The sequence below is a fragment of the Stegostoma tigrinum genome, chromosome 20 (assembly GCF_030684315.1).
Source record: "Stegostoma tigrinum isolate sSteTig4 chromosome 20, sSteTig4.hap1, whole genome shotgun sequence".
Taxonomy (NCBI): Eukaryota; Metazoa; Chordata; class Chondrichthyes; order Orectolobiformes; family Stegostomatidae; genus Stegostoma; species Stegostoma tigrinum.
Window position 1 is genome coordinate 56248673 of NC_081373.1, and position 26378 is coordinate 56275050.

Here is a 26378-nt window from a genome sequence, read left to right on the forward strand (position 1 = left end):
GCTTTCAAAAAGAAACTGAATACAAACCCCGGGGGGGGGGGGGGGGGATGCAGGGCTAGCTCTTGGAGCCAGCAGGTATGGATTTAACAGACCAATTACTTGCCTGCCTCGTAGTAATAATTCTGGGATTTGATTTATGCTCTATGGAGAGCGTGGAAGAGTTACAAATTGCTAGCAAGAATAGTTTTTCCCCCTCCCCCAAAATTCAAAAAAACTTACTACCAAAATCTGCAGCAGGTTCCTAGAAAATCTTTTAAAAATTATCCCTTCCACAGATGTGAACAAAATCATATATTACAAATGAATTTGTACTCTAACAATCAGACAAGGTTCCCAAAACATCCTCCTCACACCTGAAGTGAAATAGTCTGGTCAAATAGCTCTAACTTTGCCTTCAAATTCTGAATAGAAAGATTGTTGAATGCTCCAATTATCTGTGTGCCTATCTCTAAAATATTATCAGTTAAAAATATGATCTAATTCATGGCACCATGTTGCTTTCAGTCAATTTAGGCAAGCCTTTTATTGAGAACTGCATTATTTTGTTACTGTTTAAAATTTGGATTTTAGAAAGTTAAACAAGTTTGGAGAGATGAGAAAGAACAAACAAAAAACTTCAATTTAACCAGAGGTAGTAGCTATCATTAAATTTACTGTTAGACTTCGCAGATTGTTAGCATTTACTATTTATTAATTTCCAGTTGTTACTTTTCAAGTCACAAGTTTTTGCATGGTTATTTGTTCGAAATGAAATTAGAGTAAAATAAAGTACAATAGATCGTAGACAAGACATGGCTGGCATAAATCAATCATTTCTAATACCTTATGGGTTGATCTCCTGTTTGGCTGCACGCAGAGGCCATACCAAGCCCAGGACTCAGAAGAAGAAATTAGAGGGGAGAGAAGAGAACTCGGCAAGGATACAAAAATTTCAATTATCTGTAATGTCATACTTTCAGCTGTTTTGAAAATATTTTAACTTGATATTTAAAGCTTAGAACAATTTGCAGGAGAACCCAAGCAGTTTCCATTCTACATGCAAAACCTAAGTATTCGTAATGCCAAAAATCAGGTTTTGCAAAAAGCAAGCACGTGCAATTAGAAGATTCTGATATCGACATAGGTAGATACAACAAATAAATTAAACAAACAATGGACCGGAATTAATTTTCATAGAGGCAGTGAAATATGCCCAACAAAACATTCAAAAAGGAAGTGAAAAGATTTTTTACAAACACAATGTTTCAAAAAGTGGAACAAAACATTACTGTACAAAAAGGTAAACAGTTAGGAGAACAAGGAAAAAGGATACAGGTGGGGAATACAGATATTGAGACAAACAAGGTTTGTAGCTGGCATGCTTGAAAGAACATTTACTTTTTTTAAAAAAAAAGTGTACCTGATGAAGCATGTGCAGAATATTTTGTTCCTGCTCACTTGCAACTATATCTTCAACATTTTCTGTGATGCTGGTAATATCAAACCAGGACTCAAAACTGGGGAGAAAGAAAAATTGAGGTTATCACAAAACTACTACCACATTTTTTTTACTGCTCAAGTTCGGCCCCTCCTATTAATGGGCCGGGTTAACTGTAAAAAAAATTAAGAACATCCTTTACAGTAGGAGAACAATCTTAAGAGCAGGTGTACAGAAACTTATGATCAGCTTGAATGTGAACAAAATATTAATGAAGACAAAATTAAATGTCGATAACTTCCCAGAACCTGACAATCCAAATCTGAGTACTGAAGGAAGTGGCCCTAGAAATCGTGAATGCACTGGATGTCATCTTTCAAGATTCTGTACACTCAGTAATATTTCCTAAGATAATGTCCAACCTTTAATCCCATTCACTTCCATCACCATTTCACTAATAACAAGAAAATTTCTTCCGTTCCTCCCCAACACTAGACCTTGTGTTCATCAACATTTTTGGGATGTTTTGTGTACCACGTTGTGAAAACAAAACCAAAATACGTATTTAATTGGTCTGCTGTCTTTGTTCCCATCATAATTTCCCCTACGTCTGAATGTAAGGCACCTACATTTGTCTTCATTATTTCCTTCACGTTCAAGCTTATCACAGAAGTTTCAACAGATGAGTTTCCCACAAGGTTGTTCTCATGCTTAGTTTTTTTTTAATTCCCTCTCCTCCTCCCTTTGTCTTCCTTTGACATTTAAACTGCTCCTAATCCTCAATTCTGCTCTTCTTGCAGAATTTGTAAACCCTTTCCTTGGATCTAATATGTTAGAACATATACAATGTCAAATCTGTGCTGAAGAATTCAGTTGGCACCTAAAAGGAACTTAGTTTTCTTCAACACTTAGCATCTAGCAAGAATCTAACATTTTCTTTTAAAAATATCTGTGGAATTCTCACTAGACTTGACTAGCTGAAGTTAAAAAATTAACAGAAAGGAAATTGCTATTGACACGTCTTTGGATGTTTTATTTATCCCAGGAGGTTTTGTTTTCAGGGCAGCATAGTTGCTGTGGTTAGCACTGCTGCCACAGTGCCAGGAACCCAGGCAACTGTGTTTAGAGTTTGCAATTTCTCCCATTGTCTGCATGGGTTTCCTCCGGGTACTCCGTTTTCTTCCCAAAGATGTGCAATTTAGCATGCTCAGTGTTCAGGGATGAGTAGATTAGGTGAGTTATAGGGGGACGGGTCTGGGTGGAATGTTCCAAGGGTCAGTGTGGACTGGTTAGGCCAAAAGGGCCTGTTTCCATACTGTACAAATTCTATGACATGGAGTAGACTATTTATGACAGAGAACAACTTTGTCTCTCAAAAGGTAGCGAACTTGAGGAATCCTCAACCACAGAAGTCATGGCACAGAATATATTCAAGAAAGAAAATAGTTAAGATTTTCAAGGCTCCAAGGGGCATGAGAAAGAGGTGGGATTACAGCATTGAGGTGGTGCATTAGTCATGATCACACTAAATAGTGGTACAGATTTGAAGGGCTGAATGGCCTACTCCTGCTCATCACCCAAAGGTGATGAATCTCTAAACTAATTGCAAAATCACTCCTGCGCATTTAAAAAAAAATTCTGCTTTTTTTGGGTAAGTGTTACTCGGGGATGGTAACACTTAGGAAAAGGGGTGGATCAGCACTATATCAGAACATTTGAGGACATATCCCACAGTACTCGGGGCAGGACAGATGTGAAGTAGAGAAACACTCAGGAACGAAGACAGTGTCTATGGGAAGAACAAAGAGGTCTACTTTCTGTAGGTGAGCACCCTCTGTGGAACAGAATATTGTCATTATGTATAAATCAGTTCACATCAGTATTATGGACACCTGAGTCAGAGTCACACAGCACAGAAACAGACCCTTCGGCCCAACTTTTCCATGCTGACCAGATTTCATCAACTGAAAGTCCCATTTTCCTGCTTTTGGTCCATATACTTCTAAACATCGCCTTCAAAGCTATGATTGTGATAGGTAAACCTCCAGTCAAGGACACAGATGGACACTTCTGCAGCCTACAGGAAGACAAAGTGGCATGTTTCCTCCTGGTGCCAAGGTTAAGGAAGTCAGAGATGGTGCAGAATAGATGGCCATTGTACACATCAGTACCAACAAAAAGGCAAGGGAAAATTTCAGAGAGGATATAGGAAATTAGGTAGGTATTAAAAGAAAAGGTCCAAGGCTAGTAATATCTGGATTACTCCCAGTGCTATGTGCTAGTGAGAGTAGAACAGATGAATGCATGGCTGAGGAATTGCTGCTGGGGGCAGGAATTCATATTTTGGATCATTTAGGAACCCTTCTGGGATAAGAGACCTGTTTAAGGACAGGTCCCACGTAAATTTAAAAAAGGGCCAATATCCCGGCAGGGAGATTTGCTAGTGCTACTCAGGAGGCTTTAAACTAGTTTTTTTTTGGTGGGGAGGGAAAGGGAAGGGAGGTTGTTAGTTGTATTTGTGGGGCCCAAAAGGGATAGTGAGGAAAAAAATTAGTTTGACGAAGCAGGGCAAGTTAAATAGTGAAAGCAAGTAAAAGCGAGGCAGAGAACAAGGTAAGGCTGATAAATTAAACTGCACTCACATAAATGCACGAGGTCAGACAGGTAAGGCAGATAACCTCATGGCACGGTTCAAAACTTGGGCCTGACATATCATAGCTGTTCAGAAATGTGGTTCTTGGATGGACAGGACTGGCAGCTTAATGTTGCAGGGTATAGACGCTTTGGGAGGGTAGAAAGAGGGATGTGGAGGTGATGCAAGAGAGAAGGGGGAAGTGGCATTTTTGGTTAAGGATAACATTATGGCTGTACTTAAGAAGGACATTCCTGAGAGATAGTCCAGCAGACTTACACGGGTGGAACTGAGAAAAGAAGGAAGGGGTGATCACCTTTTGAGGTTGTACTACAGGCACCCAAACAGTCAGCAGGACATTGAGATATGTGACAAGATCATCAGTATGAAAAGGGTTGCAACGGTAAGGAATTTTTTTAACTTTCTAAACAGCCTGGATTGCTATGTAACAGGCTTGGATTGATAGGAATTTGTTAAGTGTACACAAGGGCAAGTGGCTAAAGAAAGTGTATCCATGGGGGGAACACTTAGAAGAATTATGATAATTGGCCCCAATCAGTTGTAAAAAAACAAACTATGGAAAAAGAATAAATCTGATCAAAAAAAGTTATTGCTTGGAGCAAGGCTAATTTTGATGGCATTAGGTTAGAACTTTCAAAAGTCGATTGGGAGAGGCTATTCATAGGTAGGGGACAGGTGGAAAGTGGGAGGCCTTTTAAAAAACAAAATAAGAGTTCAGAGACATGTGTTCTTGTTAGTGTGAAGGGCAAAGCTGGTGGGTAAGGGAGTGCTACAATGATTAGAGAAGCTGAAGCTCTGGTCAAGAAAAAAGGTGGCATGTGTCAGGTATAAAAAGCTGGGATTGAGTGAATCCCTGGAGCAGCATAAGGGCAATGGGAGTATACTGGAGATGGAAAGCAGGTGGGCAAAAAGACAACCAGATACCTGTGGCAAATATGGCTGAGGAGAATCCAGATGATTCTACAAATATATTAAAACAGTGGGGTGGGGGGGGGGGGAAAGAGAGTATAGGGCCCCTAAAAAAAAAAAAAAAAAAATCAATAAGGCCATCTATGGGTAGAACCACAGGAGATGGTTGAAATACTAAATGCATATTTTGCATTAGTATTTACTGGGGAAAAGAATATGGAAGCCAGAGAATTTGGCGAAATAAACTGAGATATCTTAAAAAAAGTGCCAGGATTACAGAAGAGATGGTGCAGGACATCTTAAAATGCATAACGTGGACAACCTTCATTACCCTGACTATCAACAACATCACTTAAGGAACCATGTACTTGCACCCCTCTCAGTATGAGGATACTCCCCAGGGTCCCACCAGTGAGTGCGTAAGTACTTAAGAACATAAGAACTAGGAGCAGGACTGGTCCATCTGGACCCTAAAGCCTGTCCTGCCATTTAATAAGATCATGGCTGATCTTTTCGGGACTCAGCTCCACTTGCCCGCCCATTCACCATAACCCTTAATTCCTTTACTGTTCAAAAATTTATCTAGCCTTGCTTTAAAAACAACATTCAGCGAGGTAGCTTCAACCACTTCACTGGGCAAGGAATTCCACACAGATTCACAAGCCCCTCGGGTGCAGAGGTTCCTCCTGACCTCAGTCCTACATCTGCTGCCCTTTATATTGGGGCGGCGTCCTCTAGTCCTAGTTCCACCTGCTAGCGGAAACCACCTGCGCGCCTCCACCTCATCTGTTCCCTTCATAATCTCATGTGTTTCTGAATTCAAATCCCAGTCTACTCAGTCTCTCCTCATAATCCAACCTTCTCAACTCTGGAATCAGCCGAGTGCATCTCCTCTGCACCCCCTCCAGTGCCCTAATTCTAAGGCTGTGCCCAAGGGTTCTAGTCTCCCTGCCTAAAAAGAAACAATTTCCCAGCGTCAACCCTTTCCTGTTTTGCTGTTATTCCTACCAAAATGGATGACCTCACACTTATCAACATTGTACTCCATCTGCCAGACCTTTGCCCACTCACTTCGACTATCTATATCCCTCTGCAGACTTTCAGTGTCTTCTGCAAACGTTGCTCTACCACTCACCTTTAGTGTCATCTGCAAATTTTGACACAGCACACTTAGGCCCTAACTGCAAATCATCTGTGTTAATTGTAAAGAATTGCAGTCCCAACACTGATCCCTGAGGCACACCACTAGCCACCAACCAGAAAAACACCCATTTACCGCTACTCTCTGCTTTTTGCTGGTCAACCAATCCTCTATCCATGCCAATACATTACCTGTTATACTGTGCAACTTTATCTTGTATGGCAGTCTTTGGTGTGGCACCTTGTCAAATGCCTTCTGGAAGTCCAGATACACCACATCCACAGGCTCCCCATTGAGGGCATTATTTGCATGGTGGACAAAGAATTCCACCAATTAGTTAAACATGAAGGGCAGGTCATGAACCCATGCTGCATGCTGGGTGTTCCCAATGGGACAATTTATATCCACATGTCTTGCTATTTCTTCCTTAAATGACAGATTCAAGCATTTTCCCCACTACCGAAGTTAAGCTAACTGGCCAATAGTTAGCTGCTTTTTGTCTACTTCCTTTTCAAAAAGGACAGTGGAGTCACATTGGCTGTTTTCCCATCTGCAGCAACCACCCTGGAGACTAATGAATTTTGGTAAATAATCACTAATGCATTTGCTATTTCCCCCATCACTTCTTTTAATACTGTGGGATGCATTTCATCAGGGCCAGGAGACTTGTTTACCTTTAGTTCCATTAGCTTGCCCAGCACTGCCTCCTTAGTGATAATGATAGTTCATAGGTCCTCACCTGCACCTTCTTGCAATTAGTTTTCAGCATGTTATTTGTCTTCCACTGTGAAGACTGAAAATATCTGTTTAATATCTTGGCTATTTCCTCATTTCCAGTTATTAAATTGGTCCTTTAGAGGATGAGAAGGCCAACGTTTACCTTCGCCACTCTTCTACGATTTACATATTTATAGAAACTTTTGCTGCCAGTTTTTAATATTCTGAGCTAGTTTACTCAATGTTACTTTTCTTTAACTTTTGTTGTGGCTTTCTGTTGGCCTTTAAAGATTTCCCAGTCTACTAGTTTCCCATTACTCTGCCTTTTTTTTGGTATGTGTTTCTCCCCCACCCCCATCTGATACTTTCCTTTATTTCCTGAAGGCATCAATGGCTGGCTCTCTTTTTCATTCAGTACTTCCTTATCACTGGAATATACTTCTGCTGAGCACGGTGAAAAATTGTTTTGAAAGTCCTCCACTGTTCCTCAATTGACCCACCATAAAGTTTTTGCTCCCATTCTACTTTAGCTAACTCCCCCTCATCCCTTCATAGTCTCCTTTGTTTAAGCACAGGACATAGGTACTGGATCTAACTTTCTCATGCTCCATCTGTATTTTAAGTTCAACCATACTGTGATCACTCGTTCCGAGAGGATCCCTAACTGTGAGATCATTAATTAGTCCCATCTCATTACACAGGACTAGATCTACAATAGCTTGCTCCCTCATAGGTTCTATTTCACACTGTTCAAGGAAATCATTGTGAATGCATTCTTTGAACCCCTCCTCAAGGCTGCCACGGCCAACCTGGTTTGACCAACCAATATGTAGATTAAAATCCCATGATAATTGCTGCACCATTCTTACATGCATGAGCTATTTCTATGTTTAGTGCCCACCCCACCATGATGTCATTATTTGGTGGCCGATAGACCACACCTACTAGTGACTTCTTCTCCCCGCTATTCCTAATTTCTGCACAAATGGACTCAACATTTTGTTCAGTAAAACCTATAACATCTCTCACCACTGCCCTGACATCATCCTTTTAAAAAAGAATGAGAGCAACACTACCTCCCTTACCTTCCTGTCTGTCCTTCCGAACAGTTGGATACCCCTGGATATTTAATTCCCAGTCATGGCCATCCTGTAACCATGTCTTTGTAATGGCCACTTAATCATACCCATTTCCCATGATTTGCACAGTCCACTCATCCACCTTGTTCTGAATACTCCGAGCATTCAGATAAAGTGCCCTTATGCCAGATTTTGCACTTTGTTTTTGGATCCTACTACCTCCATTACTAACAGCTCAAGTTACCCTTCCTTTTAACTTTTCCCTCCCAATTTTCAATGGAGTTGAAGCTTCCTCAGCACCTAAGCTGCTGCTTTGCCTTACATTAATTGTTATTCTCCCTCTACGCTCACTTCTCCATTCCCAACCTCCCTCCCCCCTCCATTCCCAACCTCCTCCCCCCCCCCCACCCCACTTACTAGTTTAAAGTCCTACTAATTACTCTATTCACACTTTTCACCAGAACACTGGACCCTGCCTTGTTCGGGTGGAGTCCATCACAGCGATATAGATCGCTCCTGTCCCAGAACTGATGCCAGAGCCCCATGAAAAGGAAACCCTCTTTCCCACACCACTCTTTTAGCCATGCGTTTACTTCCCTCAGCTCCCTATGCCAATTTGCACATAGCTCATGCAACAATCCAGGTGATGATTATGACCCTTGAAGACCTGTTCTTTTAATTTTATTCTTAGCTTTTCATAATCCCAAAGCAGGTCTTTTTTCCTACTCCTGCCTATGTTGTTGGTACCTACATGCACCACAACAACTGGATCGTTGCCCGTCCTCTCCAGTATCCCCTCAAGCCAGTCAGAGACGTCTCACCCTGACACACCACGCGGGGCTCTCTATCCTGCTCGCAAAGGATACTGCCTATCCCTCTGATGATAGAATCCCCTATGACTACAATCTGTCTTTTTGCTCCCCCCTCTTGAATGGCCTCCTGGACCATGGTCAACTGACTCATCCTTCCTGCAGCCCTGTTCTTCATCCATGCAAGGTGCAGTGCCTCGTATCTGTGGAACAATATCAAGGGCTGCGGCTCCTGTGTTCCTGTCTGCAGGGTCCCTCTACCTGCCTCACTCAATCACATGCTGCTGCCCCTGCCCACTGATCGAATTAACATTAGTTAATCTAACAGGTGTGACTGCCCTTTGGGAACACAGCATCCAGGTATTACTCCCCCTACCAGATGTGCCGCAGTGTTGAGTTCGGATTCCAGCTCATCAATTTTGAGCCAGAGCTCCACAAGCAGCCAACACTTGCTGCAGATGTGGTCATTGTGTTCTCAATGGGATCAGCTAGCTCCCACATCATATAGCTACAACACATCACCTGGCCTACCATTTCTACATAGTGCTCTCTATACCAGTAAGTTTACTCCATTATATATCCAAACAGACTCCATCTTTGCCTTCCAACCCACCCCCAGAGGATTGGGTGTCTCAGTTACCACCCTGTAAGATAACAAGGGGAGGATGGGAAAAAAGTACAAATAGCTTACCTGCTCACCACACTTAGTCATTATTATTAGGTTAGAAGAGGTGGAAGTCACTATGCATGTAGTGTCTCAGGTATTAGTTGACTCCAAATTTATTGGGTGGAAGCTGGAGGCTGCCCTCGCGCTTTCTCCCGGACTCCCACCACTGAAACAACTCTGGTTTGTCTTACCAAAATGCAACACCTCACATTTATCCAAATTAAACTCCATTTGTCACTGCTCTGCCCTCTGGCCCAGCTGATCAAGATCCCTTTGTATTCTTAAGTAACCTTCCTTCAGTGTCCAATAAAACACCAATTACGCTGTCATCCACAAACTTATGTATGAGTCTCCTATATTTTCATCCAAAATGGTTTATATAAAAACAGTGGAACAAGCACCAATCCTTGAAAGCACACTGCTAGTTACAGGCCTTCTGTCTAAACAACAGACCTCTAGCACCACCCTGTCTCCTACCTTCAAGTCAATTTTGTATCTAATTGGCTAGCTCACCCTGGATCCCATGTGATGTAGCTTTACTAACCAGTCTATCATACACAATGTCAAAGACCTTGCTAAAATCTACCACTCTGCTATCATCTACTTGGTCACTTCTTCAAAAACTCAATCAAGTTAGCGAGACACGTCCCCACACACACACAGCCATGCTGACTATCCTTAATCAGTTCATGCCTTTCCAAATGCATGTAAATCCGGCGTCTCAGAATCCTCTCCAAACAACTTAGCCACCACTAACATCAAGTTCACCAGCCTGTAGTTCCCTGGCTTTTTCTTGCAGCCTTTCTTAAATAATGGCTAAATATTGGGCACCCTCCAGTCTTCTGGCACCTCACCCCTGGTTATTGATGATACAAATACCTCTGCTAGGGGGCCCACAATTTCCTCCCTGGTTTCCCACAATGCCCAGAATACAGGTGACCAGGTACCAGGAAATTATCTAACTTAAATCATTAAGACCTGCACACCACCTGAGATGTGGACTCTTTCAAGACATCACTATCTATTTATAAAGCTACTCCCATCAACTGAAAGACTTGCATGTACAGAATGCTTTTCATGACCACCAGATATGTTTTAAACCACACTGTAGTCATAGGGTCTGTTTTGTGGTTTAGAACTCAGACCCTTTGGTTCAACTCGTCCATACCAACCAGAATCCTAAATTAATCTAGTCACATTTGGCCCATGTCCCTCTAAACCTTTCTTATTCATGTACTAATCCAGATGTCCTTCCAATGTTATCATACCAACCTCCAGCACTTCCTCTGGCAGCTCATTCCATACATTCACCACTCTCTGCATGAAAAAGCTGCCCTTTAGTATCTTTCCCCTCTCACCTTAAACTTATGCCCTCTAGGACTCTTAAATCCTGGACAAAGGATCTTGGTTGACTATCCATGCCACTCATGATTTTATAAACCTCTAAGGTCACCCCTCAGCCTGAGAGACTCCAGGGAAAGTAATCCCAGCTTATTCAGCCTCTCCCTGTAACTCAAACATTCCAACCCTGTCAACATCCTTGAAAGGGTGCAGAAAAGGTTTACAAGTTTAACATCTTTCCTATAGCAGGGAGACCAGAATTAAACACAGTATTCCAAAAGTGGCTTAATCAGTGTCCTGTACAGTCAGTAGTAATTAGTGTTGCAACGTAGGAAATGTGGCAGCACATTTATAGGTGCTTGCCATGTGCACAAATGTGATAATGAACAAATAGGTTTGTTTGTGATGTTGACCGAGAGATAAACATTGGCTAGAGATAATTCACCTGCCCTTTTTCTAAAAAAGAGTGTCCGAGTCTTTTTACACTATTCTGAAAAAGGTGGCCGAGAGCTGATTTAAGGTCTCATCCGCTGACAGTTCAGCTTGCTCTCAGTACTGAACTTGCCAGCCTCAATTTGTGCTCAACTCAGAGTGGGACACCCACAGTCACATCTTATATAGCACTTTTACATACAACACAGGTCAGAAACAGGAGGTTTAAACAGAGAGGGAGGGGGAAACAAAACGTAAAAACAAAGCTCCCACTATTTTCCACACTATCAACTGCCGCTGAATTCAGGACCACTTGGAACTTGACTAAAACAATTCAACTGGAAATTCACTCCCGTCAGTATAACCCAGGAATCATTTTCACCATTAAGTCACAAGCTCATGTGTACAACACAGTAACAGACTTCTCAGCTCAATAGATCAATATCACTGGTTAAAAGGTCCACAAATGCCACCTCGTGCATTAATGTATCTTTCAATCCATTCGTCTTTGTGCATTTGAGTACACACTAGGATTTCCGGTTACAGAACTGCAAGGCCTCTGCGCCATTCATCTTCCTAACGCACCACAACACACTGAGCATTTATCATGCACTTTTCCTGGTGAAATGGTTATGTAAAATCTGTCCTGAAATTAAACAGCATTGCTTTCCCCTATTGAAGAACCATAGCAGAGCACACCAACAGGTTTAAGTACCTACATAAGGAATCACAACTGATTGTATGGTACAAGATTATCATTCCCTTCTTAAATGAGAAACCAGGTTCCTTTGGCAATCCCAGCAAACAGTAGTTAACTCAGTACATTAATATTAGGATCTTTTACTTGCACGTGTGCTACAACAGATTGTGCCTTTGACAAAAAAAATCAAGTAAAGTGCCTCACGGGGAGGCTGCTCAGCAAGGTGAGGGTCCATGGTGTTCGAGGTGAGCTACTGGCTTGGATTGAGGATTGGCTGGCTGACAGAAGGCAGACAGTTGGGATAAAAGGCTCTCTCAGAATGGCAACTGGTGACGAGTGGTGTCCCGCAGGGTTCAGTGTTGGGGCCGCAGCTGTTCACCTTATACATTAATGACTTGTATGAAGAGACTGGGGGCATTCTGGCGAAGTTTGCCGATGATACGAAGATAGGTGGACAGGCAGGTAGTACTGAAGAGGTGGGGAAGCTGCAGAAAGATTTAGACAGTTTAGGAGAGTGGTCCAGGAAATGGCTGATGAAATTCAATGTGAGTAAATGTGAGGTTTTGCACATTGGAAAAAAAGAATACAGGCATGGACTATTTTCTAAAATGGTGAGAAAATTCGCAAATCCGAAGTACAAAGGGATCTGGGAGTGTTGGTCCAGGATTTCCCTAAAGGTTAACTTGCAGGTAGAGTCCGTAATTAAGAAAGCAAATGCAATGTTGTCGTTTATCTCAAGCGGGTTGGAATATAAAAGCAACCATGTGCTTCTGAGGCTATAAGGCTCTAGTTAGGCCCCATTTAGAATACTGTGTCCAATTTTGGGCCCCACACCTCAGGAAGGACATACTAGCCCTGGAGCGCGTCCAGTGGAGATTCACACGGATGATCCCTGGAATGGTAGGTTTAACGTATGATGAACGGCTAAGGATCCTGGGATTGTACTCATTAGAGTTTAGAAGGTTGAGGGGAGATCTAATAGAAACTTACAAGATAATGTACGGTTTCGAAGGGGTGGATGCTAGGAAGTTGTTTCCGTTAGGCGGGGAGACTAGGACGCATGGGCACAGCCTTGAAATTAGGGGGGCTAAATTTAAAACTGAAATGAGACGACATTTCATCAGCCAGAGTGGTGGGCTTGTGGAATTCATTGCCACAGAGTGCAGTGGAGGTCAGAACGTTAGATGCCTTCAAGGCAGAGATCAACAAATTCTTGATCTCAGAAGGAATCAAGGGCCACGGGGAGAGAGTGCAGGGAAGTGGAGTTGAAATGCCCATCAGCCATGATTTAAATAGCAGAGTGGACTTGATGGCCTTACTTCCCCTCCTATGTCTTATGGTCTTAACACAGTGAAGCACACAGTCCATTCATGATGGTTACCTTTTCAAGTCATCAAATACATCAGGCAGTAGAAAGTTGAGTAGTGACCAGAGTTCAGCCAGGTTATTCTGGAGAGGGGTTCCAGTCAACAGCAGCTTGTTGTCAGTATTGAACCTTTTCAACTCCTGAATCAAGCGGCAATTTAAGTTTTTGATTCGGTGGCCTTCATCCACAATGAGATACTTCCAGTGACAGTTCTGTTTGATGAAAACAGAATGCAGTTATCAGATTTCAATCTCATCTTTGGATTGATACAATGAAGATGTAAAAATCAAGTCATTGCATCCCATCACTTCTGAAGGGCAATGACTCTTTCTAGAACACAGTTCCTTAGGAATCAGACTTCACACAGTGGCAACTCGAGCAAACTGTCAGACTTCATGCCAGCTCGATTCAGGACAACGCAAGCCAGCAGAATCCAGTCACCCGGACATCAATAATATTCAATATTTCTTCTGTCCAGGGTTTGTTTGTGAAAAAAACTAAGAAAGAATTCTGAAATAATCTGGATTTAAATGTTATTGAATACCTTCAAAGTGCATTAAAAAGGTGACAAATTAAGTTTCTCAGTAGCAATGATTTAGATTCAGGAGTAATGAACAAAGCTTACTCCTTGGAAAGACTAACTTAGTACTTCTGCTGGATCGTGCAAACAAACAGCTGAACTTGCTGATCTCACGTTAGGTTCAAACAGAGCAGTCACGCATGCAAGATACCAGATAACTACAGAATCATAGATGACAAATTCCAAGTAATGCCAGGAGAAAGGGAAAAGATGTAGTATCATGGCAGACAGTGTGTAGATGTTGGAGGGAGCAAAATCAGCCATGATCTAGTTGTCTTACAGAGCAGACCAGCAGGACCAACTGTGTTCCACGCCCATGTTGAAGCTTAACAACACTGAACAGAAACAAACTAACAATACCGCATGCAAACCAAAGTCAGCATAATTAACCAATTTTACTGAAATAAGACTAGAGAAAAGTATGCACTCCAACATTGACTAGTTGTCGCTGGAGTCTGTTCCACAACCAAGATTTTCATTTTGCCTTACTGCTATCTTTCTGACAAATGAATTTATAAAGGAGGGAACTTTTACAGAAAAGCCTTAGTTTATAAATTGGGGTTTCATGCACTTTTCCCACAAGCCATAATCATTGACCTTTTGACACATGACCAGATACTACCTAATGCAACCAAAGTTTAAGAGGATACAGCTGCTCACACACCTGAAAATGTTTTCTGTCCCTCATGGCTATTTCATAAGAAGTGATGACAACTGGTAAGATGTGTAGAGAGCCTTGTCGTTTATGGATTTTACGCAGGCTTTGTAAACGATCTTTCTGATTCCCATGATAAAGCAGCACAGGAATCTGAGATACAGAAGTAAACATTAAAATTCAAATCAAAAAAACACACACTAACACAAGGCACTGGTAGAGATTGGCCAGTCTCACCTCTGGTGTGAATCTCTTAAACTCGGATACCCAATTTGGGAGAGTAGACAGAGGACCGCAGACAAAGAAAGGCCCTGGGACTCCTCGATCCACCATCATGGCTATCATGGCAATGCACTGGACAGTCTTCCCCAGACCCATCTCGTCAGCCAGAATCCCATTAATACCATTTTCCCACAACATCTGAAGCAGAAAAATAATTGCATTAAGATGTCTCAAGTGCAAACACAATCCTACCTTAAAATATATTACTTCATTAATATTTTATCAACTGTAAGCCTTTTGTACCACACTATTTACAAGGGAATAGTAACATGACAAAAACCAAAATGCCAAGTTCAGTGGTCAGTCGTCTGGGTTAGCCAGATCAGCCATGGAGGAGAGATTCTCCCCATCCCTGGGAAACTGATCCCAAGACCTTGACAACAAACGATCATGAAAAGAGAAAATCAGGAACAGCCAAAGTTTCGCCTAGTGGTCGCTAAAGCATTGTGCACTTGGACAGATCAAGGTCAGCTTTGACAGCTATTCTGCCTACCCTCCTCTTGAGACTGGTCACTTCTGTACGGTAGCAGAGGCCTTTGAGCACACACAGAATACCATTCCAGGATTGGGTGGCTGAAGAGGATACAAACACTACAAATTCTATACCTGCATGCAATGCTCTGTTGGGTTCAACATCTCATTCAGGCAAATTCAGTCTCTATTTGATTGGTTCAGGTTAGACGTGAAACAAGTTCCATACAGCCCCAAAAGCAATGTCTAAATAACATGCATGTAATTTTAATTTAGCATGTAATTGTAGGCATGCTACTACATATATTCTCTGATCTTTCAGAAGGCAGTAAAACACACAAACAAGTTGAGTTAACACTGTGAAGCCGGACGAACACAGCAGGCCAGCAGCACCATGTTATGTCAGATTCTCCAGCATCAGCAGTTCCTGCTATCTCTACACAAACAAGTTGACCTGATGGATAAGTTTTTCTTTGAAAACTGTACCTTGTGTTGCTATTGTGAATATTTTCAAATAAAACAAAATCCCTCTGATAGATGGAGAGGGAAGAACTGGCAGCTGGAAAAAGGAACACTGAGAAAGAGACTGGTGAGCAAGATAGAGACAAAGCAGCAACCTGTAATCACTGTCCCTCCGTGTCATGGATTCTTCATTGAGCTTGATTTGTAGCTTATCACCATCAAGGGGAAAACTCAGATCTGTGAGGGAACCACAAGCTAAGGCCTGTGCTGGTCACAAATGATTAAAAACAGCAGGAATATTTTCCTAGACACCCCAGCAGCTTAAATCTCAAACTGACTTACTACGCAAGAGTTCACAAACCACGATAACAGTATTTAACTAATATTTGTCTGAACCACTAGCAATAGGAACTGCAAATGCTGGAGAATCCAAGATAACACAAAGTGTGGAGCTGGATGAACACAGCAGGCCAAGCAGCATCTCAGGAGCACAAAAGCTGACGTTTTGGGCCTAGATTTCTGATGAATGGTCTAGGCCCGAAACTTCAGCTTTTGCGGTCCGAAGATGCTGCTTGGCCTGCTGTGTTCATCCAGCTCCACACTTTGTTACCTATGATCTGAATATCACTTGACATAGCGAAATTCAAACTTAAACCAAAATCTTTGCAAGTTAAATAAGCAAAAAAAAAGTAGAGCTTTAAAAGCAACATTAATGTACTGGACAAAGCCTTGTTATTATCATGGAGAGCATATCTTATTGTGAATCCATCTGAGTGAGTCTGAACAAAGGTCACAGCTGGCCAATGTTTGGTTATTTTAGAAAAACTTTTGTTTTATTTTAAAAGCATATGATATCTTTAAAGTTTACATTTCTATGCAGTGTGAAACCAGAATAAGGCCTGCCCAATAACATGCAGGCTGCTGCGAGACCAAACATAGCTTAGTGCAAGCATTGTTGCTAAATGATCTGTGCACAGCTTTCAATACTTCAATGTCTCCAGTAAGCAACTGATCAAGCACCAGTTAAACAGTTAGAAAAACACAAGCACTAAACTCACCCGAAGCCATTCCATTCCCTCCACCTGGTACCACCGCATTACTCCTCCTGTGAAGAGTTTGGGCTGTTGATACGGAACTGCATGACCATTCACTTTCCTTACTGGATCCAGGAGATGCTGAGAGTTATGGCGCACAGTCTGGGCTAGTCGATCTTTGATAGCAAAATTGGAATCTTGGCTTTTCTCAATATCTGCAGCTTCAAGTTTTTTGGGAAATGTTGTATCCCCATTCTTTACCAGAGAGGTTAAGAGAAAAACAAAGCAGAATTATATATAACACACACACACACACACACAGTTCAACACTGGCAAATATTCACTCCCTCCCTCACCTAGTTACAAACTATTTTCACACAGAGAGCTGTCTCAAAACTAAGTGGCCTTGGCACAGAACAGTTTCAGCAAGCCACAGACTTGTGACTGAAGGGAAATCAGATCTCTTATAAACGTACACTTGATAAGAGAAAGCCACACTGTTGGGTCATTGAAAAAGGAGTTTTACCCTACGCCACCTAGGAGAACTCAGTAATAATTAAACAGAAAAAAAAACACTATTCAGTGCCAACATCCCTCAATACGATCCAGTAATTTGCATGTGTAAAGAACAAAATTTGGGTGGCACAGTGGTTAGCACTACTGCCTCGCAGCACCAGGGACCCAGGTTCAATTCCAGTCTCAGGTGGCTGCGTAGAGTTTGCACATTCGCCCAGTGTCCGCGTGCGTTTCTTCTGTGTGCTTCAGTTTCCTCCCACAGTCTAAAGATGCACAGGCTAGGTGGATTGGCTGTGCTAAGTGCAATGTATAAATTAGGTGCGTTATAGGGGAATGAGTCTGGGTGGGATGCTCCAAAAGGTTGCTGTGGACCTGGTGGGCTGAAGGGCCTGTCTCCATACTGTAGGGATTCTATGATTCTACTGGTGGTGGCCATAGAAAATAGAAGTAGGCAAGCATGGTTTACTCAACAGCTGCCTTGCAGAACTGGAAAGCCCATTTTCCCCACAGCTCGTCTGCTCTATAATCCCACCTTCCCCTCTTGTAACAAGTTACCATGTACCAAATAAAAACATTCATTAGGGGCATTAGTAGTGCAGAAAGCTTTAGTGGGCCACCCAACTGTGATGCAAAAGAGCTATCTCCTCCATTGGTCAAAATGCAAAATGCACACATTCCTAAGAAATCACTAAATACAGAACAAGGGAACGGATTCCTAACTCGACATGCAGAACAAAAGGACTAAGGTTAGGCTCCAAATTTAATACAAGCACAGTTTATTTCCTAGAATTTCACAGATGGACTGAGAAACCTACGGTGCAAGCATTATATAAACACATGAAGACATGTACTGGCAATGCACCAAACGAACTCCTGTCCTATCCCATCCAAATTTACAAGTATTTCTTCTTCCAAGTTTGCAACACTACACAGTATTAATTTAATGATTTACCTCATCTGCTTTAGCCTTTTTGACCCTTTTCAAAATGTCCTATAAAAAGAAAGATTAATAAGTAAACTAGTAGTTCTTAAACGCATTTCGGCTTAGTGGTTAGCATGACTGCCTCAGCTCCAGGGTCCTAGGTTCAATTCCACCTTGGGGACTGGCTGATTCTCCCGATGTCTGTGTGGGTTTCTGCCAATGCTCTGGTTTTTCTCCCACTGTCCAAAGACATGTAGGTTAGGTATTGCCCTGTAGCATCCAGAGATGCAGTAGGCTAGACGGATTAACCAGGGGAACGTGGGGTTACAGGGATAGGGTAAGGAGCTGTGTCTAGGCGGGAGACTCTTTGAAGGGTTGCTGCAGACTCTTGCTGCACTGGGGAATTTTATGATCTTGCTTTTAGTGTAAAAATGATAGAATAAGTATGACAGACATTTAAGCAAACATCTCCCACAGCATAGAAAGCTGTTAAAAAGCTTCTTGTGGGTTAATGCTGATTTAAGTAATAATGTTGCCTTTGAGAGACAGAATGCAAAAAAATCCAGTAGTCCCATAGTTATTGTTACTATTGAAATAAGTTACTGCAGTTTTAGTAATCGTACTAAAGGGATTTTAAGCTATAGTCCAACTGCACCAAATTCGGCAGGATCCGGGGAATGTAGACTGGGAGAAACTGTTTGAAGGTAAATCCACATTTCATATGTGGGAGGCTTTTAAAGAGAGCTTGATTAGCGTGCAGGAGAGACATGTTCCTGTGAAAATGAGGGATAGAAATGGCAAGATTAGGGAGCCATAGATGACAGGTGAAATTGAGAGACTAAGAGGAAAAAGGAAACGTACACAAGGTCTAGGCGACTAAAGACAGTTAAAGCTTTGGAAGAATAATTGGGAATGTAGGTTGAATCTGAAACAAGGAATTAAGAGGGCTAAGAGGGGACATGAGCTATTGTTAGCACACATGGTTAAGGAAAGTCCCAAAGCCTTTTATTCAGATAAAGAGCAAGAGGGTAACTACAGAAAGGAGTGGCCCACTTAAGGGCAAAGAAGGGAAGTTTTGCGTTGAGTCAGAGAAAATGGGTAATGTTCTTAATGAGTACTTTGCATCGGTATTCACCAAGGAGAGGGACGTGACAGATGTTCAGGTTAGGGATAGATGTTTGCTTACTCTAGGCCAAGTCAGCATCTGGAGGGAGGAAGTGTTGCGTATCCTAAAAGGCAGTAAGGCGGACAAGTCCCCTGGTCCGGATGGGATCTATCCCAGGTCATTGACCTAAACGAGGTGGGGGAATAGCCAGTGCCTTAACATATCTTTGCAGCATCCTTAGACACGGGTGAGGTCCTGGAGAATTGCGAATGTTGTCCCCTTGTTTAAGAAGGCTAGCAAGGATAATTCAGGTAATTATTGACCGGTGAGCCTGATGTCAATGGTAGGGAAGCTGCTGGAGAAGACTGAGGGAAATAATCTATTCCCATTTGGAAGAAAATAGGCTTAGTGATAGGCAACGTGGTTATGTGCAGGGAAGTTAGTGTCTTACCAACTTAATAGAATTCTTTGAGGACGTGGCAGAGTTGATTGATGAAGGAAAAGCTGTAGATATCATATACATGGACTTCAAAAAGGCTTTTGAGAAGGTTCCCCATGTCAGGCTGATGAAGAAAGTGAAGTCACACAGGGTCTAGGGTGTGCTAGCTAGATGGATAAAAACTGGCTAGGCAACAGGAGACAGTAGTAGTGGAAGGGGGTTTCTCAAATTGGAGACCTGTGACCAGTGGTGTTCCACAGGGATCTGTGCTGGGACCACTGTGGTTTGTGATATATGTAAATGATTTGGAAGGTGTAGGTAGTCTGATTAGCAAGTTTGCAGATGACAAAGATTGGTGGAGTAGCAGATAGTGAAGGGGACTGTCAGAGAGTACAGCAGAATATAGACAGATTGGAGTTGGGCAGATAAATGGCAGATGGAGCTCACTCCGGGCAAATGTGAGGCATTGCATTTTGGAAGATCTAATTCAAGAGCAAACTGTACAGTAAATGGAAAAGTCCTGGGGAAAATTGATATACAGAGAGATCTGGGTGTTCAGGTCCGTTGTTCCTTGAAGTTGGCACAGGTCAATAGAGTGGTCAAGAAGGCATACAACATGCTTTCCTTCATTGGGCAGGGTATTGAGTACAAGAGTTGGCAGGTCATGTTACATTTGTATAAGACTTTGGTTTGGCCACATATACGGTACCGTGTACAGTTCTGGTCGCCACATTACCAAAAAAGGATGTGGATGCTTTAGAGAGGGTGAAGAGGAGGTTCACCAGAGTGTTGCCTGGTATGGAGGGTGCTAACTATGAAGAAAGGTTGAGCAGATTAGGATTAATTTCATTAGAAAGACAGAGATTAAGGGGGAACCTGATTGAGGTCTACAAAATCATGATGGGTATAGACAAGAAGGATAGCAAGAAGCTCCCCCCCCCCCACCCCCCAAGAGCAGGAAACTCAATTACTAGGGGTCATGAGTTCAAAGTGAGAGGAGGGAAGTTTAAGGGAGATATGCATGGAAAATTCTTTGCGCAGAGCGTGGTGGGTGCCTGGAACGCATCGCCAGCGGAGGTGATAGACGTAGACATGATAGTGTCTTTTAGGATGTATGTGGAGAGGTACATGGATGGGCAGGGAGCAAAGGGAATCAGACCCTTAGAAAACAGATGACAGGCTTAGACAGAGGATCTCTACTGGCACAGGCTTGGAGGACCAAAGGGCCTGTTCCTGTGCTGTAATTTTCTTTGTTCTTTGTAAACCACATGGTGAGGACGTTAACGATCAAAAGAGAAAGAATGTCAGTGTAGACATTAAAATATAAATGTGATAAGATGCAAGAATCTTAATGAAACACAAAATAAGCCACACATTTAACATGTAAATCAGCAGTAATTGGTGGCAAAGACAAAATGTTTTTGCCTTTTGCTAAGAGCAGTTTCCAGTGATGAACATCGACAGGACACCAGTGCTGAAGTTAGTGAATTTTATGAACTACAAGAGACTGACAAAAATAAAACTACTTTATGTTAAAAGAAAAGCAGCCAGGTAGATAATGAACTGAAAGTGGTCAGACAAATGGAGACTTTTGCATTGTTGACATTTGGCTATTTTAATTAAATTTTAAAAACAGGATACAATAATGACAATTATTGCCTTTTCCTTGTATTGTGGGCACGTGTAACTTCCCTATTTTCTTTTAGTCAAAGCTGTCCTTTAAATCAAGTTACCAGGTGATTGTCACTTTCCCACCATCCACACAATAGGGACAGCCCAAAAACAACAGAATTCAGGAGTTCTGACAAATTAGCACAGCAGGCAGCTGGGGAGCCAGTACTTGTTAGTGCAAGTTCAGCAAAAACAGAGAAAGTTAATGAGAGGCCAACTAAGAAGTTTAAAAAGTGATGCGATGACAGATAGAAGATCATCCAAATGAATATTAACTGATTCTCACATGACAGGTGCTAGTCTATGGGTTGTGAAATTCCTGTTTCTATTTCAGATTTCCTCGACACTTTGCATTTCTTCAGGAATAGTCTGGTTAAAAAACCAGCATTGAAACAAGTACTAACCTTGATTTAAAAAAGGTTCAATGTTTGCTAATAAGTTGTGTCTATGATTATTTTAAATTAAGTGCACCCAATGTAGGGTGAAAACATGGACAGATGTGCGACTCCGCCATCTAGGAGACCCACGATTACATTGGAGGCAGAATCCTGTTAGGACTGCAGTGGAAACAACTAAGTAGACTGAAGGACATTACAGCTTCCTTCAAAATGAAGGACAAGAAACTCTAGCGTAACATGCACATTACCTCCTTACTGATGTAATCAGATAGATTGTATGTTTCTTCTTCTCTTCCTCTTTTCTTCATATTGCTTTCTGTTTTTTTTAAAAAAAAAGCAATACTTAATGAGGTGGTGTTCTGAATGACGTGCATACCCCACAGTGCACGAAAACAATTCAACATTTATCAACTGAGACATCACAAGCTCAACCATACCCAAAATGGTGAAAATAATATACTCCTATTAGCATGAAGGAAAGTTATTTTAAAGTCATTCATACTTATCCCAAAAGATGAAAACGTATATTGGAACTTCTGTCTGACCATGATTGGAAGGGCTGTGAGATAACAAGGTTTAGAGCTGGATGAACACAGCAGGCCAAGCAGCAGCAGAGGACCTGTCTTCAGAAGAAGGATCCAGATCCGAAACATCAGCTTTCCTGCTCCTCTGCTGCTGCTTGGCCTGCTGCGTTCGTTCAGCTCTACACCTTGTTATCTCAAGATTCTCCAGCATCTGGAGTTCCTACCATCAGGCAAGTATTGTGTCCAGTTCTGATTAACAGATTGAAGGAATGGAACCACAGAAGATGCAAATAAAGTTTACAAGGATGATAACAGTTGTAGTTTTATGTGAAAGGTATGATAGAAACAGCAAATAAGTCCAGGAATAGGCCAATTGGCCTTTTGAGCCATCAGTCAATGGGATCATGTAATCTCAGTATCCCACGCCATCCTTCTGACCATACCCCTTGATCCCTTTAGCTGCAAGGGCCATGTAAAGATGTCTCTTGAATATACGTAATGAGCTGGATCCAACAGCCTTTTTTTGTGGGAGAGAATTCCACAGGTTCACAACCGAGTGAAGAAATACTTCCTCAGTCCCAAGTGGCTTATCCCTCACTTTTAGACCGTGACCCTAGTTCTGGGCTTCCCTAATGTCAGGAAGGTTCTGTCCGTCAGAATGTCCAGTCACATCAAGATTGTGTGTCTAGGAGATATCCCCTCAGTCTTCTAAATTCCAAACGAGTAGAAGAAGTCCAGTCAATCTAGTCATTCAACACATAACAGTTCTTCCAGCCCAGGAATCAGTCTGGCAAACCTTTCCTGGACTCTCCCAATAGTAAGAGTGTCCTTCCTCAGAAGGAGAGGCCAGAACTACACACAGTACACAGGGTGTGGCCTCACCAAGGCCCTGTATAACTGTAGCAAGACAACCTTACTCTGATACTCAAATCCTCTCGCTATGAAGGCCAGCTTGCCATTAATTTTCCTCATCACCTACTGAACCTGCATGCCAACCTTCAACAACAGTGCCACTGTAATACCCAGGTCTTGCCGCACCTCACCTCTTTCTAAACTGCCAACAGATAAAAATCTGCCTTCCTGTTTTGGCAACCAAAGTGAATAGCCTCACATTTATCCACATTACATTGCATTTGCCAAGTATTTGCCCACTTAGCCAAGTCATCCCACAGCCTCCTAGCATCCTCCTCCCAGCACGCACTGCCAACCAACTTACTGCCATCTGCAAATATTGCACTAATTCCTTTGTCCAAATTGTTAGTGCATATTGTGAACAGCTGGGGTTCCAGGACTGAATCCTACGACATCCCACTCATCATGCCTGCCACTGTAAATAGTTGAAATAAATGGGTTCTAAGAGTGAACAGATCTAGTCTCTAAAAAAAAAACTGGCTGACACCAAGCCTAAAGCTTCAAAATTATGAAAAGCTTGGTTATAACAAGCTAAGTCTATTTCACAAAATGATTACAGTGAGGATGGACATTTGGTTCACTGTGCCATCTTCTGCCTTACTCCCATATCCCTGCATTCCATTCCCATCCAAATGATTATTTGGTTCCCCCTTAATGTCTCAATTGAAGCTGCATTTCTAGGCAGTTATTGCAAGTAGTTAAGCATCTGGAATGTGAAGATGTTTTGTTTTCCTCAACACCCTTGCTTCATTTGCACATCACTTTAAAACATTATATATTGTCTTTCAAGTTCTTCATATCAAGAGGAATCGTCTTCCATCTCTCTGCATTGAATCTCATCTGTCAGCTATCCGACCTATTCCACCAACTAGCCAATGGCCTTTTGAAGTTCCACAATGCCCTCCTTACGCACTTTCTGGAGTGAGCAGTAAGAATGCAGAATTTTCTTTCTAGTGGTTGAAAAATAAATTTGATGCATTTAGGAGGAGCTAAATACAGGGGAAAAGTGAAGGGTTACACTGACAGAGAGATGAAAGATTGGAGGAATCAGATGGAGAGGACTCTGTGCACCAGTACAGTTTGTTTTTATAGTGAACGAATTAGTTGGTTACAATTCATAGGCGAGAGTGAATAGAAACAGAAGAAGTTGAACACACAGTTTCACCTTCAAACTAGAGAAGCAGCAAGTGACAGCACTGGGGCTGATATTGTCTTCGTACCAGTGAGGTCTTACCACCAACATTCACTAAACTTTGCACAAGATCAGATCTTCAATAGCACTGCCTCAATAAATGCTAATGAGTTCCAGCCTGCATTCTGTTAATATGCCTCAGCAGATTGCAATTGGTCCAAGAATGTTGGGCATTGCCAGCATCCTGAACAGTTCTAGGATCTTGTCAAGAAATGTAGTCATCCCATCCAGAAGCATTATGAGAATGAGACATAAACTTGGTTAATTGCACCATCATGTCTGGGCAAAATGCATCTTGGAATGAAAAAGACAGGAAGTGTGCCTGGATGGTTAACTTGAATAGTATCATGCCAAACAGATTGTCAGGCAAAGTTATTTCACAAGATCATTTAAAACAAATCCATACCTGTTTCAGTTTCTTGTATTGGCTGGTTGTCCCCTTTCACCTGCACACAAAGTAGAGAATCAAATTCATGGTCTCACTAGAAATCTCATGCTGGAAGTTTAATTAACAGGTCAACTTTTCCAAAAAGCTCACTAGTTCAGTGTTAAATTTCACCCAATAGTTTTAAAACAAAAAAGAGGAAAAACTGGAACATCCCCAAACCTTGCAACAATTGAACAAATTCTCTTTGCATCATGCAGAACTCCAGACACACACTGTCCTCATAACAAATGGGTTCAAACACTAAAGATGCAGATTAATAATCAGGAAATGAGGCAGGAGAAAATAAGTTAAGAAATTAGGGAATTGCCATGGAGGTCATTTCTAAAGGAAAAAAAAAAATCCAATGAAACAAGATTGATTACAGATTAGAAATAGAATTGAAGAGAGAGGAAAAGCAGAGTTGATCAATAAAAAAATGCCTTAGATCTGACGCACTGTTTCTTAAAAGTTTAACTATGACAGTATATATTTACAAGAACCTTTCCATAAGCACACAACTACAAATAATTCCCAAAGCTTTCAATTCAGTACCACTTGAGTTGAAGCCAGCAGTTTTCTCTTTTTTTCGAGTTTTGCTTTTCTTTGCTGCTCCTGTTAGAAACAAAGACATCAGTTCTTAGTAATCCAGTGCAGAGGTATTTTGTCTTCAAAATTCAAGCAGAATTTTAAGGAGAAAAAAAGGTCAGAGACAAATCCATTTTTCCATCTAGAGTTAGATTTCAGCAATTGCTCCTTTGGAAAGGAGAGGAAAAAAAATCCTTTTTCTTTATCCTGTCCTGAAGTCAGCCTCCTGCTCACAGACAGTTAACTAGTAAGAGGCCAGAAGTGCAACAGTCCCAGACTGAATCTGGCTGTCAGACCATTCACTACACTTAAGCAAATGACCACTGAACAATGAACTGAAACAGGAGGGCCAGCTGATTATTGCTTTGCATGTACAAGGCTACAGAACCAATTGTCTCACGTAACTCAGCAGAGAACTGGTGTTAAAGACGCCAAGTCATCTTTATTCCATGAAGATTAAATTACAGCAAAATCATTACTACGTGATCATTTAGATTGATTAGACAAACCATTAAAACAAAAACTGTAATTCTAGACTTTCAAACTTGATGCAGAAAAATCTTCCAAGTTTCAATTTGAAAGCTGGAGCAATTGTGTGGCAGGTAACAGGGAATGAATACAGAATTCAGTTCAGGAGAACACAGATCAAGAATAGATTGTGTGGCTGATTAATCGTGTGCCACCATAATGCAGCCCCTACCAGATCATGGACCTTAAGTAATCCATTTCATCACCTTCCAGCTACTCTCCTCTGACATGGACTCTACCTGTCATTTAAACTCCTGCAAGGGAGTGAGGGCGAGGGTAGCAACTTCCAAGGGTATTTGAAAACAAAAGCCATAAATATATCAGGCCTGCCAGGCTATGATGTGGAAATAAACACATTCGATTGTTGATTACAACTTTCACTATTCATCCTTGATTGACCAGTTCTCGATCATACCCTGTCTGCCATTTCATTTATCTCCTTTT

At 41.8% G+C, this 26378-nt stretch overlaps 1 protein-coding gene across 5 annotated transcripts in view; it reads right to left on the bottom strand.

Moving 5' to 3' along the window:
• Positions 1-26378, bottom strand: part of hells (helicase, lymphoid specific) — a 63262-nt gene that overhangs the window by 31757 nt on the left and 5127 nt on the right. For 3 of the 5 annotated variants that reach the window (XM_059653176.1, XM_059653179.1, XM_059653178.1), the window contains 10 exons: positions 25374-25433; positions 24801-24840; positions 22015-22082; positions 18184-18222; positions 16740-16970; positions 14704-14886; positions 14476-14619; positions 13247-13443; positions 1400-1496; positions 823-876 (listed from right to left, as the gene is read on the bottom strand). In XM_059653176.1, the coding sequence (XP_059509159.1) occupies positions 823-876; positions 1400-1496; positions 13247-13443; positions 14476-14619; positions 14704-14886; positions 16740-16970; positions 18184-18222; positions 22015-22082; positions 24801-24840; positions 25374-25433 (1113 nt within the window). The remainder of the gene's footprint in view (positions 1-822; positions 877-1399; positions 1497-13246; positions 13444-14475; positions 14620-14703; positions 14887-16739; positions 16971-18183; positions 18223-22014; positions 22083-24800; positions 24841-25373; positions 25434-26378) is intronic. The other 2 variants (XM_048550977.2, XM_059653180.1) reach the window with 1 other exon arrangement.